Consider the following 17,905-nt stretch of genomic DNA (forward strand, 5'->3'; position numbering starts at 1 on the left):
CATCCATCTCAGGACGGCATGGCCCAGGTGTTCATCCATCTCAGGACGGCATGGCCCAGGTGTCCATCCATCTCAGGACAGCATGCCAGGTGTCCATCCATCTCAGGACAGGCTGGTCCAGGTGTCCATCCATCTTAGGATGGCATGGCCCAGGTGTTCATCCATCTCAGGACGGCATGGCCCAAGTGTCCATCCATCTCAGGACAGACTGGTCCAGGTGTTCATCCATCTCAGGATGGCATGGCCCAGGTGTCCATCCATCTCAGGATAGACTGCCCCAGGTGTCCATCCATCTCAGGACAGACTGCCCAGGTGTCCATCCATCTCGGTACAGCATGCCAGGTGTCCATCCATCTTGGTCCCGGGTGTCCATCCATCTCAGGCCAGTGTGGCTGATGTGTCCATCTACTTAAGTACAGCATAGCCCAAGGATCCATTCATCTCAGGACAGCATGGCCCAAGTGAGTCTCTTTCTTATGAAGATGATGGCATTCCAGGAGCCAGGGGTAAATGAGGATGCCCCAACCGGTAGCCCAAGCCCACAGGAGAAGTCTCCTGGCTCCAGCATTAGAACGGCCACAAACCCCTCCCATCGCTGCCCACTCAATTTAACCTGCTGTGGCTGGTACGTGTGTACAGTGCAGTTCACAGGGCCATGGGGAGAGAAGGGTCATCACAGGACACCTGTCTGGCCATGAGGAAGCCGCTGTGGCACCGGCCACATGTACACAGAGCCATGAGGAGTGGCGAGTGTGTGGCATCTTCCTCACGGGTGCCTAGGAACCCACTAAGCCCCAGACAAACAACTGTGTCTGTTTCACGGCCTTGGTCACTGAATCTATAAATCTATGTGCTGCCCCACAGTATCCGAGGAACAAACATTTCACTGTAGATCAGAAGGGGGTGTGCGCAAATCCAGTTCAGACTGATCTTCCTCCGTACAGGTTTGCTGGTAGTCCTAGGAAACTATGAGCAAAAAAGCTTTTGCAAAGTGCACCATGGTGAGGCCTCTATTTCCTGTTCCTGCAAGGCCGTGGTGCCCTGCCCTGAGCACCTCAGGCCCCACCATCCAGTCACAGTGGCAGTGTGGCACCACCCACGCCCTCGGCAGCACCTGAGGCTGGTCCACAGCCCCCACGGAAGCTGCCAGCTGCCGCAGCAGCACGCCCCACACCCACTTCTACTGGGCTCTGCTCTGCCGCCCTGGCCTGCTCTCCTGGCATGTGGCTTTGTGTTACCTGACGACTGGCCCATCAGATTTTGAGCTTCTTCGGAGGAGTGTAAAGGCAGCTTTTCTCCTGGAGAGCAAAGAAGAGACAGGTTTAATGTTTTGCCCTCAAGGAGATAAGCAGTGTCCCTTCAACTAGGGAAGCTCAAAATATGACTGGCACATGCACCGGGGCGCTCTACAGCCACGGCCACAGGCACGCAAGGGGAAGGGGGGCTCAGCCACAGGCACACCACGGTCTCTGAGGGGAGGGACACCCAGCTGCCAGGCACGACACGGGGAAGGGTCTCAGCCACAGGCATGGTGCTGCCTCTCGGGGACGGAGGCCCAGCTGCCAGGCACGCCTGGAGGAGGGGGTCTTGCCACGGTCGGCCACCCTTGACGGCCTTATGATGGCGACTGGGTTGGGGCTGACTCGGCCACTGCTCTCCTGGGGCAGGGCTGGGTGCCACCCCGGGACATGCAGTGGCTTCCTGCAGAAGAGCACCCACGGCTGCTGTCTGTGCTTTTGCTCCTGGAGAAAAGGCTCCAGGATGGCCCCGTGGGTGTGCTTAGCAGGAAGGGCCACCTGGGACAGCACAGAGCACTGCCTGGCAAGTGCAGACTCTCGGTGAGCAGATGTCTCTTCACAGCCAGGCTACAGCAAGGCCAGCTGTTGGTGAACTGGCCCACAGTGGGAGTGAGACCCACCTCCCACCCCCACCCTGTCCTCGGCCCCGGCCCCGGCAAGCCCGCTGCGTGTGAACCCTGCACCACTGGGACTCACGACTCCAACTGTACCTGTTCCACACACTGCACTGAGTGTCACAGCTCAGAAACAGAAAGTCCCCAGGTGAGAAGAGAAGGAGGTGAGAAAAGGGCTGGGTACGTACCGGGGAAAGCGGGGTTGGTCTGTCCGAGGGGAGGAAAGGGGGTTTGCTGCATGGCCAACTGGTGGAGCTTGGTCAACTGCTGGGGTAGGAGGGACATGAGAGCTAAGAAGGTTATTGTCATTGAGTACAAGTCACACCAAATTAAAAAGGCAGTAACAGAACTTTGCACAGATAGATAGAGAGGGCCATGCGGACACATGGCAGACGCAAGAGAACGCAAGGACTTGGCCTGGGGGAAGCCAATGGAGCCCAGGCTGTGAGCGGGCGTGGGGCACTGCCCGGCGTGCGGAGAGCGGTATAGGGAGCCGCCATCGCCGTCTTCTCTCCCTGGCTCCCTGGCAGCTCCAGCCTGGACCAGCCGAGCCTCCTTCTCACCAGCTGGTGTGGACAGGAAGCTGGCTGGGGCCAGTGGGTCACAGCGGGCCTGGGAGAGTCTGGGAGCCACAGAGGAAGACAAGCTGCATGTCTAGGAGATTCCAGACCAAGTCACCAGTCACAAAACTCAGGCTAGCCTCTGTGGTATCCAGAGGTTCTAGTCTGCAAAGCTCGCCCTGGCCTCACCTGTGCTAGGCCTGGCCCCCTCTCCTCCCCTGCAGGGCCTCGCTTTACCCAGGAGGTGACCTGGGATTGGGGGACACCCGAAGGGCCACACATCTGCCTTCTAGTCATCTCCAGGAACGTCTCGCCTTTCCTGGGATTACAGAACACTAGTGCTGGAAGGTTCTGTGGAAGGCGTGAGTGAGGGATACCTCAGGCCCTCAGCTGGGAGCTGCCTGTGCCTCCAGTCCCTGCAGGCTGCCCCCAGCCCTTCTCCTCCCCAGTTCCTGAGCCACAAGACTTTTCAAGAGGGCTTTGCTGCCATTTTTAAAGTTATTTTACCTGAGTCTCATTTCTTAAATAAAAACTAAAAATAGCAAAAGATAACAGTAAATGTGGCAAGATGAGGCCACATTTGGGATGCTCAAAATTACGTCCCTGATTTGGAGAGCCCAGGACTGCTCAGCAGACGGCACGGGGCTCCTCACACCGGGCTCTGCCAGGAGCCATGGGCCTCCAGTCTCTGGCCTGCCAAGGCTGGGGACTGCAGAGGGTGTCCTGGGGCTCAGGAGGGCACTGGACGAAGCTCCTCTATGGGGGGGCAGCCCGGCAGGAAGGGAGGCGGCACATTCGGGGAGGGGCATCACCTCCCATCGTTTTCAGAACATCCAACCCAAACGCATCCCCGTGTGGTGGCTGCGTGTGGACTCCTGCAATCCCCAGCCAGGCAGGCAGCTCAGCTTCCTCACTGCACAGGGCGTGGGGTGGCAAAAGCTGCTGCAGAGGCCGCCAAGGCTTGAGGTGTGGGCACTCGGAGCAGAGCTGCTGTCTGTATGCGAGGAGGCCAGCTGCTGGGCACCTGACAAGATCCCTATGCTTGCTCCCCACCCCTGGAACCCGGGTTCCCAGACACCAGGGAGCCCAGGTCAGGAAGGCAGCGACCGTGGTCCCAGCACCTTCCCAGCTCTGTGCTCCTGGGTGGGTTTGTGCTCAGCCTCCCAGGAGCTCTCACCTAAGAGTTCACCCAGAGTCAAGATAAAGGCCCCTCCTCAGTACCCAGTATCCTGGGAGGATGGGGGCTGATCCCCAGCCCTGCCCCTCCATGACCCCTGGCCTTGCCAGCTGTTGGGCAGGGTAGGCCTGGCAGGAGGGGGCCGTCTGGTGTGCTGTGGCCATCTGGCCTCTTCATACTCCCACAAGATGGGGTCCAGTCCCCATGGCAAGCCAGTGGCCTCTGGCACACCTCTGAGTGTAGTGGAGAGCAATGAGATTGTGAGGTGTTTGGTGCCGCAGACTGACTTTGTTTCCAGAGATCTGCCATTGCAGACACATCTGGCAAGGACTTACACAGGGGCACATCTGCAAAGCAGGCCCTGCCCAGGCCTCTCCGCCTTCCTGGCTGTCCTCTGACCCCAGGCCTGCCCAAGGAGACCTGACTGTATCCCAGAATCAGCAAGGCCACTCCTGGTGCAGCAGGAGAGCTCAGGTCAGGGGTCAGGTTCAGCTCTAAGAGTGCCCTGAAGAGTGGGTGCCTGTGAAGGCCACAGCAGGGGCTGGAAGTGCCCCTGCCTGGCGGGCCGCAGAGCCCAGCTGCTGGTCCAGGAAGACGACCCAGCTCCCATGTGGGTGGCATCTGCGCTGCCCCGTAACATAACATGAATGGGCCTGCCAGGTTACCTGAGGGGACGTGTGTGCAAGCCCCTGACGAGGGTGCCAGGAGAGCCTGTGGGGGAGACGCTGTCCCAAGGACACCAGCTGAAGTCACCGGGACAAAGTCTACCTCACGGTGAGACACGAGGCCCTGCGGGAGCAGTAGGAGAAAGCAGGTGCATCGGGGTCCTAGTGAAGGCACCCCACCTGGACAGGGCACTCCAGGAAAGACCGGGCTGTCCAGGCGAGGCAGGAGAACTGCAGGGGGGTGAGGCGCTACCAGCGAGTTCATCCAGTCACCGGATGCTGAGTGGCACAACTGGGATGCGCAAACCCCTGACTCCCAGTGGCCAGGCCCAGGAGCTGCCCCATGGCCAGGGAATGCGACACAAGGGAGGGGGTGCCCCCGGTCTCTGCAGGGCACAGAATGGCTCGAGTTGGCTCCAAGATGGCCCGGCCTGTGACGATAGGAAGGCCTGGTGGCTCCAGGCCTCAGTTCCTCGAACTATAAAAGTGGGGAATGGATGTGAGTGGCAGCTGGCATGTGCTGCAGGCGACAACACTGTCCCCAACACGTGTTTGGCTTTTGATGAAGAAGTGACCACACTAGCAGATGAATCTCCTTCCTCCCACCTAGAAACATAGGGGACATCCCAGGGAGGCCTGGCCTGGCACAAGGCGGTGCTGCGTGGGCATCTGTGGAGAGCATGGGTGAGCAGGTGCACGAAGACCATGACACAGTGCTCACCCGGCTCTGCCCGGCATCAGTCCGGCCACTGCGTCTCTTTTGGACTCAATTTCCACATTTTTTAAAGGCGGGAACAGGACTAAGTGTCAAGGGGCCTTCCAATTTTTGAGAAAATTCTGCCTGTAAAAAATGAGACTTTTGGTTCACACCAGAACCTCCAAATCACGGAGAGGAAAAGAATAAAGACAGAAGTCGAGGGAGGAGGGGAAGAAGGTCAGACGGGCAGGCGGGCAGGCAAGGGGGGGGGGGGGGGGGGGGAAAGAGGAGACACAGGGGGGGGGAAGGGGGAGGGGGGGGGGGGGGGAGGAGGGCAGGAGAGTGGGCAGGGGAAATGTCCCATGACCGATGTTTCTCTGTAAACTGCCTTTTCCACTTCACATTGACTCAGAACGTAACACACAGACAACTACTAAAATTACAAGCATTTGTTAAGATGCAACGCAATGAATGATCACAAAACAAACACACCCATGCAACCGTCACTCAGGCCAAGGCCGCTGCCATGGTAGTTTTAACCTGCATTCTCATGTCCTCTCCAGTAAAATTCCTGTTTCTGTCCTTCGCCTATTTTTCTTATTGCTTGATTTTTGCTGACTTCAAGAGAGCTCCCCGGTATTTCCGATGCCAGCATTTCCGATACCATCCTGCCTGTGCTGTGCCTTCGTGCTGCCCAGCTCTTTTCCCTACTCGCCTGTGGTGTCTTACGAGAAGCAGTATTCTAAAATTGAATGTAGTTGAACTCATCAGTGTTTTCCTTTATGGTCTGAGCTTATGTTTTAAGAAATCCTCCCCTGACTGAGAATACGACATTCTTCTATATATTTTCTCCTAAAACTGCTAAATTCTTCTGTCTTGTGTTGGAGTTCTTGATACATGGGAGATGGTTTTTGTTTATGGCAGGAAATAAATTATGACCTGCCGTCCTGTCACTGCGGGGAGCATCCGCCCTCTCCCAGGCTCCTGTGGGCAGCTTCGTCCCGTCCACATCTCAGGGATGGCTTCCTTCCTATGTGGGGGGGGTCCTGAGCTCTCAGGTCTGAACCAGACTTTACTGGTCTCTCACTGCACCCAAACCACACAGTCTGGCACAGTCATCTCTGATTGTAACTGCCTCCTGCACACCTCCTGCGGGCCTGCCGGAGGCTGTTTTACCGCTAACTTGTTTAGACAAGTCGAAGGAATACACTAAAATAAGATAAGAAGCATAGTAACACATAACCCAGTGCCACCGCTGCTTATCAGTGCCATGAAGAATGATGAACCGTGCATGACAGCAGGTGCTAGACGGCTGGCAGCACAGGGGGTTTGCACCAGCAGCACACATGGGGTAACGTGCTGCGCGGCACCTTCACACTGGCTACAACGTCACCAGTAACTTCTCTGCTCCCCTCCACTCTCATGTGGCCACCACCGTCTGTGTGGCCTGTTGTTGCCTGAACCATCTGCATGGTGCGTGACTGTAACTGCTTTGTGCTGAGAGTGTGAGCTACACCATTCCGATTTTGAAAGATGATGGGATGTGCTTTACGGTCTGGTACGTGATCAGGTTTTGCAAATGTCTCTGTGAATTCTACAGTGGTGCTGGGTGTAGTGTTCAACCTACGTCAATTATGTCAGGATCACGGAGAATTCTGTTGATGCTTTCTTCACACTTGTTTACTTGGCCTATCACTCATGGAAAGAGAGGTGTGCCAAGTGTTCACTATGTCTGTCAAATTCTCCATGTTTTGTCAACTATTTTCTTTATATATTTTAAAGCTATGTTTTAAGCACGTACAAATTTTGAATTATTGTATCTTCTGTGAGCTGAATTTATCAACATGTAATGACTAAAGTTTTTTTCTTAAAGTCTTGCTTTTTCCCTTCTGCTGACATTAATATTGGTACACCAGTTTATTTCTTGCGTATTCCTTAGCCTCTTCATTCTTTCACTTTTTTTCTGGGTCCTTATGCTTGAGGTGTGTCTCTCGAAAGAAAAAAAAAATTGTTTTTGTTTGTTTGCTCATCTATTTGTTCAACTTAAAAATACAGTCTGACAGCCTTGCATCTTAACTGGAATTTCCTTTCATTTTGATCACAATCATCCCCACGTTTGGACTAATTTTAGATATCTTGTTTTCAAATTGTCCTGCTTTTCCAGGGGTTCTTTTTTATTTCACTCCTTTTCTTATGTTGGGTTAAGAGTTTTTCCCTCACTCATTTTCACCTGTCCTGTCACAGACGTTACATATCAGACACCTTTGCTGTTAGTGGTCACTGGAATTTAATGGTGTGTTGAGAGTCTACACTCGGTGTCTTCACCCTCTAGTGGAATGAGACAGTGACCTGTGGGTGTTCCCATCTCCTCACGCACACCCAATCTTACGTGTGCTGTTTCTATCCACCTGACTACTGTGGGTGTTCCCATCTCCTCACGCACACCCGATCTTATGTGTGCTGTTTCTATCCACTGGACTCCTGTGGGCATTCCCGTCTCCTCACGCACACCCAACCGTACGTATGCTGTTTCTATCCACTTGACTACTGTGGGTGTTCCCGTCTCCTCACACACATGCCTGATCTTACATGTGCTATTTCTATCCACTTGACTCTTGTGTCAGTCTTGTGAATTAGGCAGGGGCATCTGTGAGTTCACAGATGATGTTTGTTAACCAAATGTGGTCACTTTTCTTTACATTTCCAGCCTTCCTTCTGGGATCCCACACAGGGCACCCATCAGAAGATCATTTGCTGTGGCCTCCCGGTCACATCTGTTTGTCTACAAATGGCTACATGTGAGTCTTTGAAAGATCCTCCTTGAGACAGAGTTTTATGCTGACAACCATTTTCTTTGATTAAGCCACCATCTTCTGGCTTCTAAAGTTGCTGGTGAGAAGTCGACCTAATTTCTCACTGATGTCCTTTGTCATATTCTCTCTGATTACTTTTAAGATTGATTTTGGTCTTTGGTGTTACGTAGTCTTGCTTTGATATTTCTAGGATGGATTTCCCTTTGTTTATCCTGTTTGTGAATTGTTGGTGCTTCTGAATGTGAGGATGGTTTCTCTTACTAATTTCGGAAGGTTCTCCAAGTGTGTCTCTTGGAATTTTCTCTCTCCATTCCACGTCTCCCCTGGGCTTCCATCTGGATGTGGGTTCTTCCTTCTCAGGCCTCCTGATCAGTGTTTCTCAGAACTCCACGGGCCAGTGAGTGTCCCGAGGGTCCTGTAAAAATGCGAAGTCTGGTTCTGAGAAGGGCAAGTGGGCAGGAACGGCATGTGAGAACCCAGCGGAGGATGGGGTATTCCAAGAGAGGAAAGATGGAACTCCAGCCCACAGCGCGGCTGCGGGGTCCTCCTGTTTCCGGAGACGAATGGCTGCAGTAGCACAGCTCTGACAGCAGGTGGGGCCATGGGCCAGCCTCAGCACCACTTGCAGCTGCAGGGTCTTGGAAAGTGTCAGGCTTCAGAGGGAGAGAGGCTGCGGTCCTCACCCGGTGCCCAGGGCACACGGCATTGGCTACTCTCTCACTACAGCGTGAGGGGCCCCTCGCTCCCCTCCCCACGGGGTTCCAGTGGGAGGAGAAAGCCCTCTGTGGGTGCATGAGACGGTCACAAGAGCCGTGCGTGCCCTCCACGCGTCCAGGGGAAATATGTGGCACTGACAGTGTCCCAGGGATTGCACAGCTGGGACGAAGGGCCGCACCCAGCACAAGGTCTGGCCGTGCATCCCACCCCCAGCTCCCTCTTCCGATGACACGCTTCCACAATTTCCCCACGACTCTTTCACTGAAGAACCAGGTTCTTAGCAGATACTGGTGTCCATGTGACTCCCAGCATTGCTCACATCTGCTGCTCACGGCGGGCTGCTTCGGCAGCTCTCCCATCACCGACTCATTAGCTCTGGCCAAGGCACCTCTCAGAGCTTCCACTTCCTTGTGTGTGGAATTGGCCCCATGGTCCTGAGATCTGCTTCACAGGGTTGGCGCAAGGCGCATGTAAAATAGCCTGCGTGGCAAATTCTTCATCAACTCAAACATGTTTTTATTTTTGTCTGCTTTCAACATCCCCTTCAAATGATGGGGATGTTAAGTAAGGGAGAGATTAGGAGACTTGGAAGACTAGAAATAAAGATTCATATATCTGAGGGTATTTTTTCTTTTTTTGAGACAAGGTCTTGCTCTGTTGCTAAGGCTGGAGTGCAGTGGTGCAACCTCTGCTCACTACAGCCTCGACCTCTGGGGCTCAGGTAACCATCCCACCTTAGCCTCTTGAGAAGCTGGGACTACAGGTGTGCGCCACCACGCCCAGCTAATTTTTGTATTTTTTGTAGAGATGGGGACTTGCTTTTTTGTCCAAGTTGGTCTCGAGCTCCTGGGCTCAAGGAGTCCTCCCATCTTGGCGTCTCAAAGTGCTGGGATTGCAGGAGAAAGCCACTGTACCTGGCCTATGAGGGTATTTTTGAAGTTCACTAATTTCTTCCAGAAAAAACCAATTCCTTTCTGGTGTAACTGCACCACTGTCATTAAAGGGGCAGAAAAGTGCTAGGTGAGAGAGAAGTGGTCTGTCCAGGCGTGTGTGTGTCCAGGAGTGTGTGTGTCCAGGGTGTGCATGTCCAGGCGTGTATCTAGGCGTGCGCGCTCTGCTCTGCTCTCAGGAGGGGCGGATGTGCTGGGTGGGAGTCAGGCAGTCTGCCCAGGCGTGCACGCTTTCTGCTCTGCTCTCAGGTCCCAGGTGTCAGGTGCTGTTTCTCTTTCTTGTTTCTGAAACTGCACTTGGCCGGGGCCAGGCAGTACACACAAAGAAGCACATGGACAGTCTCTCAGGCTCCTTAGTGGCCGTTGGAGAACCTGACTGGACCGTGGCTGAGGCTGACCCGAAATGTCCACTTCTGTCCTCCAGAGTCCTTCCCGCAGTCCAGCAGGGCTTTGTGCCTCTTCAGAACACTTGGACATCGACAACACAACACAACTCCAGGAGGACGCAGGTAAAATGACGCAAGTGGTGTGCGAGAAGCCGGGGAAAAGTGGGTGGGCAGGTGAGTGCCAACGACTCCTTTTGTTTGTTTGTTTTTTGAAGTGGGGTCTCACTCTGTTGCCCAGGCTGGAGTGTAGTGGCACGATCTTGGCTCACTGCAAGCTCCACGTCCTGGGCTCAGGGAATCCTCTTGCCTCAGCCTCCTGGGTAACTGGCATTACAAGAGTGTGCCACCAGGTTTGACTAAATTTTTTTGTATTTTTGGTAGAGACGGGGTCTCACCATGTTGCCCAGGCTTGTCTCAAACTCCTAAGCTCAAGTAATCCACCTGCCTCAGGCTCTCAAAGGGCTGGGATTACAGACATGAGCCACCGCGGCTGGCCTGAGCCACCATGTCCAGCCCGATGATTCTTAAATAAGAACAAGCTAAAAACACTTTTTAAAATTGGGCACAGAAAACACATACATTTTTTAGTTTTACATAAAGAAATAGTCAAACCTAAGGAGTGTATTTTCTTACGCTTGATGTTTCTTATTCATGGGCCCACACATCCAGGTAAAAAAATCACGTTGCTAAAAAATGACTCTAGTATCTGTATGCAAGCCGCCACTGTTGTAAAAATAACCTTTTATTCAATTATATTATAAATTAAAATAATATATTCTATATCGTATTGATAGTCTAAGAAATTGAAGCTTTTAAAATTTCTACTGAATACCAAGCTCAGATAAAAATTGCTTTTCTGATCATTGTTACCTATGTCACCAAATGATCATTTTATTTTTGCATTTAATGAATTAAGTGATTGTTTGAGTCTTCAATTTTATATGCCTGCAAGAAAAGCACTACGGAAGCTTCCACTCTTCTATTAATAACGGCTGCTCTGCAAATCTCACAACACTGACGTAGACAACAGAATGTCTTCCACAGGCTGCTGTTTCACAGTAAGGAACCAAGCCTCCCAGTCCACTCCTGCTGCTGGGACGAAATGCCTTGGACTGGGTAATTCACAAACAGCATAAATGCATGGCTCACAGTGACGGGGGCTGGAAACTGGAGATCAAAGTGCCAGCTGGTTTGGTGTCTGGGAAGGACCCCGTCTCTGCTTTCAACATGGTGCCTGAACATTCTGTCCTCACATGGCAGGAGGGGTGGGAGGGAGGCCGCTCCCTGAAGCCCCTGTTACAGGGGCACCAACTCAGTTCACAAGGGTGGAGCCCTCATGACCCAATCACGCCCAGCCCCGGGACCCCCACCCTCTAATACCATCACCTTGGTGATTCGGTTCCAACACAGGAAGTGGAGGAACAGATGCATTTAAACCACAGCACCAGGCATCTCAAATCACTACCGTGTGCACAGAGGCAGTTCTCCAACAGCTAGTTATATGTTTGTTTAAGCTAATTTGAAACAATCTGCAAAACTACCCATTTATGGGTATGCTGAGAAAGTCACATGGGAAAGCAAAGCCACCAATCCACGTAAAAGCCAATACCCACACCCATCACATGTGCGCTCCCACACATGTGCACACAGAGCCACGGCCTCTGGGAATTTCAGACCAACAAGCACTCTGACTCAGACGGGTGCTCAGCCAAAGGCGGCAGTGGGAACTTTAGGCTCTGTGGTCACAGGAAACCCATAAGTGTCACCAGAGGGTCCCTGCAGGTCTGAATATCCAACTTCAGGGCTACAGTGTGGGGTAAAGACAAACCCTGGCCCCATTGACTAACCTTCCCTTTACCAGAAGGACCACACCTTGCCTTTCCTTCGGGTTCCAGAGCTTTGCAAAGTCAAGTGACACCCCCTTTAGAACCTGCCTCTGCACACATGCCTCCCTAGATGTGCATGGCCACCTGTCCTGAGTCTGAAACAGACCTGGGCCATCCCGGAAAGTCAGCTTGGACTCCCCTGGCTTCCATTGCCATTTTCCTTCACAGAGGCTTTCTGCTGGGAGGCAGCACAGCAGCCCCTGCACCCCTGACGCACACACGCATGGGGACACGCACACGCTCACACATGCCTCTGCTTCTGCCTAGCACTTCGGCTGGGCACTGGCTGGGGCAGTCCCAACAGTGCCTTCCAGTGAGTGGTGGCCACAGCCCGGCCTCCTGGTGGGTTCAGGCACTCATGTGTACAGCTTCTCACCGGTGTGTATCTCTTCTCCATGCATAAATTTTCCTGCAATGATGTTGCATCTCTATATCAAAGACTTATTTAATGATCATTAATTCTTAAAAATGTTCCCGACCTGCCTTCTCATCTCACTCGGATGGACGTCCCCACTCCCAACTCAGAGGCAGCAGGGTTTGCAGAAGGCCCCTGAGCAGCCCTACTCCATCCAGCTCACAGCACCTCTGGCAGTTCACAGGGAGCAGCACACGGCACAGAACTGCGTTAGGAGGAGCAGCTGCTGAGCTGGGCAACATTCAAATGGTTTAGAAAAGAGAAAGCCTCCTCAGAACCAGTTCCAGGTTTGTCGTATCTGCAGACAGCACCAAGCAGCTTCTGCTGAGGCCATCTCTCTGTTCTCTCTTCCTCTCCCTTCCCTTCTCCCCAGCACCTGCCGTGCAGCCCTCACTCCCTGGGAGCTCTAAAGTGGTCTCCAGAGAGGACCTTTGCTCATAGGTTGCAACTTTTATCTCTAGGCTCCCAAGGGCTCAGAGCCGCACAGCCCAGTGCAGCCCAGGGTTCCCCTTGGACAGTTTATTTGAGGGCATCTTCTTCTTCCAGCACTGGAATTACGCCCAGACCCAGTACAGCAGGAGAGAGGGGTGGGAGCTGCTGGGCATGGAGCCACATGGGACCCAGCTCTGCACAAGAGCCAGGGATGGTGACGCCAGCGCGGCATCACCCTGCCTCTGGAAGGAAGACAAAGGCCTGCCCCACTGGCTTTCCTCGGCTGGGATCTCTATGCGTAGATGGACCCTACGTTTCCATTTGGACTCTGAAAGGGGAGAGTCAATTTCACCAGGCCCTCAAATGTCCTTGCCAATGTATCTTTGTGGCCTGTTTGATAATGTCACCCAACTTCGTAGGTGCACAGAATGCACCACTAACCCCTGCCTGTGGGGTGAGTGTACCCTCAGCGCCCTGCACAGGACAGAACTGTCCTCAGTTCCCTCCGAGGCCCCGTGGGAGGGAGGAAAACCCAGGACTGCGGCAGAATCAAGACAATTTGACATCAGGCCAAGTCCTCAACACAAGCAAGATTAGTGCTAAGAGGTTAAAAGGTTATTCAAGGTCATATGGATACGACACAGGTCAGGAACGCTGAGAAGTTGATTAATATTATTGAGTAATATTAATGTTAGTAGCAATTAACAGCAGCATGCAGGTAGGTAAACAACTATGAGAAGAGAAAGGAGAGAGGAAGGCAAAGTGAAGACTCACATCTGGATGGGGGATGGCATACTGTCCCTGGATTGTGTAGGCCTGGAGAGACAGAGAGACCCCGTCAGACTGCGACCCGGCTGCACCTCAGCCCGTCACCACCGCCGCCCTCCAGCATGACAAGGACCCTCCGGTAGAAGCTTCCCGGTCCTGGGCCTCTCCACCTGTCCCCATTCTGGGACAAAGGGCTGACCCTCCCAGGGGACCAGGAGCCCAGGGGGGACTCGCCCACTTCCTCTGGGCAGGCAGAGCTGAGCTGGCCAGGTCCGAGGGTGGGAGAGCAACAGTTCAGCCATGATGCTTCCAACTCCTGCGACTCCAAGTTTCTTAAAGCAAAATCATCTAAGAATGATCTGTTTGACTCCCCAGTAGGAGGTCCACTAAGTATTAAGGTTTTGAAAATTTAATCAGCCGTCTGAGTAAATACTTTTGGGAAATATTTACCTCAAGAAATCCAAACAACAAAAGAAAGCTCTAAAAGGTGACGAAAGCCAGCTTGGCAAAAGCCAGTCTACATAGGAAGCAGGTCTACGTCGGTCGCGGCTTGCTGCCTTTCATGAGTGCCGTTAAGACGGGAGGGGGTGGACCTTCTGCTGTGGGGGCAGCAATGCGCCCCACCCAAGATGTCATGTGGGGCCCCCAAGGCCTCATTTTGGTTCAGTATTTCCCTTGCCTTCAAAAGTGACTCCAACCTGCAGCCCCTTCCCACCCTGACTCTGAAATCTGGGCAGGTGAGGCCCCACCTGCCCCATAGGTCCCATCAGCAAAGACGCTTTCAGGTGATTCAGGTGATTTCATGGCCAGACAACAAATGGGCCACACAGAGTCAAGGGAGAGCAAAGAGCATGAACAGCTATCAGGACTTGGAGTGGAAGGGGCTGCACCAGGCCTGTTGGTGGCCCTGGGGTGGAGGATGCGGCTACCAGCCCCTGGCTGTGCGGGCCCCATGCCACTTCCCATGAGGACCCGTGGTGTCCACAGTGACCACACATGGGGCCCCTGAGCACCTGCGAGGGATGCCTCAGGGAAGAATGTGTGTCACCTTTGTGCAGCCCAAACCCTCCCACAGGTTTTGAATCGGCCGAGAGTTTTCATCATAAGCCAATCCTGGGAGTTAAAGGCCAATTGACCTGCAGCTTTGAAAGAAACCCCAGGGCTGTGAGGCCACTGTGCTGCATCGGCAGAGGAAGTAAAAGAATCTTATCAGATCGAGCAGGAACCAAGGACCCCACTGTCCTGTACAAAGTGTCGTGAGGACCACTGCAACTGTTTTGTAAAGGTGTTGTCAGGGACAGATTCCAGTGTGTCACCGAAGGTGATGGGCCTTGGGACTCATGCTGGGAGCCGCCCCCTCAGGGCACAGGGTCCCAGGTCAGCCATGCCTGTCTGAGCTGAACCGCAAGGGCTCAGAGCAATCCGCAACCTAGGCCACGCTGGTTTTCTGACTTTATCTTCTTACTGTCGTTATGTTTTCTATCTGCTTGTCCCTTAGCAGGCTCTGCTAATTGAACCCGTGAACATGTCGTGCTAGAAACGTGGGGGTGGCTGACCGGAGCTGCTGCTGGTGCAGAGGCTGCAGGGGAGCTGCATGGGCGCCCTCAGAGCACCCATAGTGGTGGGGCATCTTCTAGGCCCCTGATTTCTGTGACTGGACAGAAATACAGTGGGTGGGTCCTCAAGGTGACCTCTCTTATGTCTGTATTGGATTGTGTGTCCTAATCTAGGCACTCTGGGTCTGAGTCATCCAGGAGACAGCAGTGGCTTGCAGGCTTAGGTCTTATTCATGCCCTCACTTCTGGGTTTGCATTTCAGCAGCTCCCCTGGGTTATCTCAGGGCAGTAACTCCCTGTGATTCTGTCCTCCACACCACCAAGTTTGACCATTGGCCAGGCCAGACTTCCCAGGGCCCTGAGGCCCACTTCTCAAAGGGCTGACATTTTAGCATCAGCCTTGGGACAGCACCCACTGTACAGAGCCCTTCAACTGCTGCAGTCGGGAGGGCGGGCTGCTGCCCTCTATGTAGGAGTTAGGGGCGCATGGCTGGCGGCTGAGCAGGGCTCTGTGCACCCTCTACCCTGGAGCGGTGACCCCACCCCAGTGGCTTGAAGACTCCACATGTGTTTGTATAAACACACATTCCTTTTGAACAAAATCCCTCCTTTTACCACAGGATATTATTATGGATTTGTTTAAACATCAAGGTGGAGTCCACAGAGGTTACTAACCCTGTTAATTAACCATGAATTTGGGGGAAAAGCAGTGAAACAGTTTTGCACAGGGACTTCTCCCACTGTGTGACTCCGTGTGATCCCCGGTGACCAGAGTCCCCTGGGTTGGCATGATAAGGACATGTCTCGTGTGCCCACAAGGCTGTGACACCAGGCAACTCCCTGGCTCGTCAGGCCCAGTTTTCTGGCTGTAAAATAGGGGTGTGCTGTGTCCTGGGGCTGCTGTAAGGACGATGTGTGCATGTGGGGGCTCCCTGACTACAGCAGGGCAGGAAGGGGCATGTGCCAGGCTGCGTGCAGGGTCGGGGGTGGGGGAAGGTGTGCTCTGCTTTGAGCATGCTGGACAGCCGGGAGGGAAGGGATGGACACGCCCCAGCCTCCCCCTCCAATGTGGGCCACAAGTGGGAGCTCTGATAAGATTCCTTTACACCATAAGGAAAACACCAGGAAAAGTTCTAACATTTGCCTCTTCTGTCTCCTTTCAGATGGTAAAGTAAAACCTCAGCTCGTTCTGCCCTGCCAGGGTCACCTGTGGGGACGTCTGTCTCAACTCTCCCTTGAACAAAGACACACATTGCGGCCGCCTGGACGCAGAACTCTTCCAGGCCAACCCCCGCCGGAACCGTCCAAGTCTGTTGGCCACGGAGGGCCGCAGGAGCCCTGGGGTGGGTGGGTGCTCCCCGTGCCCTGGGCAGGGTTTGCGATCAGGTGAGGGTCTGGGCAGGGCCCCCATCCTCCGAGCTCCTCCAGAGGTGCTGCCATTCCTGGCAGGAGAACACGGAGTTGGAGTGTGGAAAGCAAAAGGACCAGCTTTGCAGACAGGACGTGGGGCACCTGCAAGGCCTCTGCTCAGAGTGGAGGGAGGTCCTGGCACAGTGGCGCAGACGCCCACTCGCCAGGCCACAGCTCACCAGGCCATGGCTCGCCAGGCCACGCGTCCTTCCTCTGTGCAGAGCTCCTCCCTCCCGCGTGTCCCTGCTATGAGCGCATCCTGGGAGCTGGGAACATGGATGTCGGGAAACGAGACCCTGGTTCTCCCCGTGCTAGCTGTTTCCAGCATGAGCCACAAAGTCACCTGGAAAGCGCCTGCGTGCCGGCTATCTAAGTTTCCTAAGAGCAGCCAGTTCCCAGGCCCCGGTTAGGCAGAGCCAGATCTCAGTGTGGTCTGCTTATCCTTCCTGCCTGGGTTGGGGAGGAGAACACAGTTCTGTGGGGCCGTCTCTGTGGGGGGATGTGCTCTGAGGGCCCTGCACCAGCCGGTGCTGGGTGTAGGTGGCAGAGCTCTGCGTCCAGCGCGGGTGGGAGACATGCAGGTGAGAAGGCGAGAAAACCTGAGTGCACTAACGGGCAGCGGCGGGTGCTGCAGTAAAAGGCTGAGGTTGGCAGTGGAGGCCGCGAGCGGGTCGGCTCTTACCTGACCACCTGCAAAAATGACAGGGGTGGAGGCGGGCTTTGGGCGGTAGGGAATGGTGGCACCTTTCGGTGGGGACTAGGAAAAGGGACAGGAGAGGGAGAGAGAGCATTAGAGCAGCTTTGCAGCCTGGCAACGGTGAGGCGCCGGCCCACCCCACTCACCCCTGCACTGGGGAGGCTCCCGCCCGCCCCACTCACTCCCCCTGCACCAGGGAGACACGCCCCAGCCGGCCCCACTCACCCCCTGCACTGGGGAGGCACATCTCGGCCTGCCCCACTCACCCACCCTACACCAGGGAGACACTCCCTGGCCCACCCCACTCACCCCCTGCACTGGGGAGGCACATCTTGGCCTGCCCCACTCACCCTCCCTGCACCAGGGAGACACGCCCCATCCCACCCCACTCACTCCCTGCACCAGGAGGGCACGCCCCAGCCTGCCCCACTTACCCCGTTCTGGGGAGGCTCCGGCCCACCCCACTCACCCCTGCACTGTGGAGGCGCATCCCGGCCCACCCCACTCACCCCCTGCACCGGCTCCACCCTCCTCAGCCTCCCCAAGTCATAGCAGTGCTGGGGAGGAGAGTGAAGAACTCCACTGCCCATACCCTCTGAGTGGCTGTCTTACAGCCCCACCCCTCCAGACGGCTCCTTCTCTCTGAGCACTGGGGTACAGTTTGCCACACACCGGCCTCTTGAGAGTACCACCTGCCCCCAACATCCCTGGTGGCTCTGGGGCAGTGTGGAAGGTCAGTCCCACTGTGTGAGGCCAGCTGGGGGGGTCCCTTATGCCCGAGACCCAGCTGGACAAGGGCTGGCCACTGACCCAGACGAGCCCTGTGGTGCTGGCCCCTCTGCGGGGGCCCCTGCAGGCTGGGCT

At 54.7% G+C, this 17,905-nt stretch overlaps 1 protein-coding gene across 20 annotated transcripts in view; it reads right to left on the minus strand.

Annotated features, from left to right (window-relative positions):
* Nucleotides 1–17,905, minus strand: part of PCBP3 (poly(rC) binding protein 3) — a 264,296-nt gene that overhangs the window by 10,017 nt on the left and 236,374 nt on the right. For 8 of the 20 annotated variants that reach the window (XR_004268552.1, XM_032276689.1, XM_032276690.1 and 5 more), the window contains 4 exons: nt 16,958–17,101; nt 13,385–13,426; nt 2,101–2,179; nt 1,239–1,298 (listed from right to left, as the gene is read on the minus strand). Coding sequence is in view for 17 of the 20 variants with exons in the window: in XM_032276689.1 (XP_032132580.1) it covers nt 1,239–1,298; nt 2,101–2,179; nt 13,385–13,426; nt 16,958–17,101 (325 nt within the window). In the remaining 3 variants the exon portion in view is untranslated. The remainder of the gene's footprint in view (nt 1–1,238; nt 1,299–2,100; nt 2,180–13,384; nt 13,427–16,957; nt 17,102–17,905) is intronic. The other 12 variants (XR_004268554.1, XM_032276696.1, XM_032276704.1 and 9 more) reach the window with 7 other exon arrangements.

Source organism: Sapajus apella, unplaced genomic scaffold, assembly GCF_009761245.1.
Source record: "Sapajus apella isolate SASKATOON/1434 unplaced genomic scaffold, GSC_monkey_1.0 scaffold8, whole genome shotgun sequence".
NCBI classification, from domain to species: domain Eukaryota; kingdom Metazoa; phylum Chordata; class Mammalia; order Primates; family Cebidae; genus Sapajus; species Sapajus apella.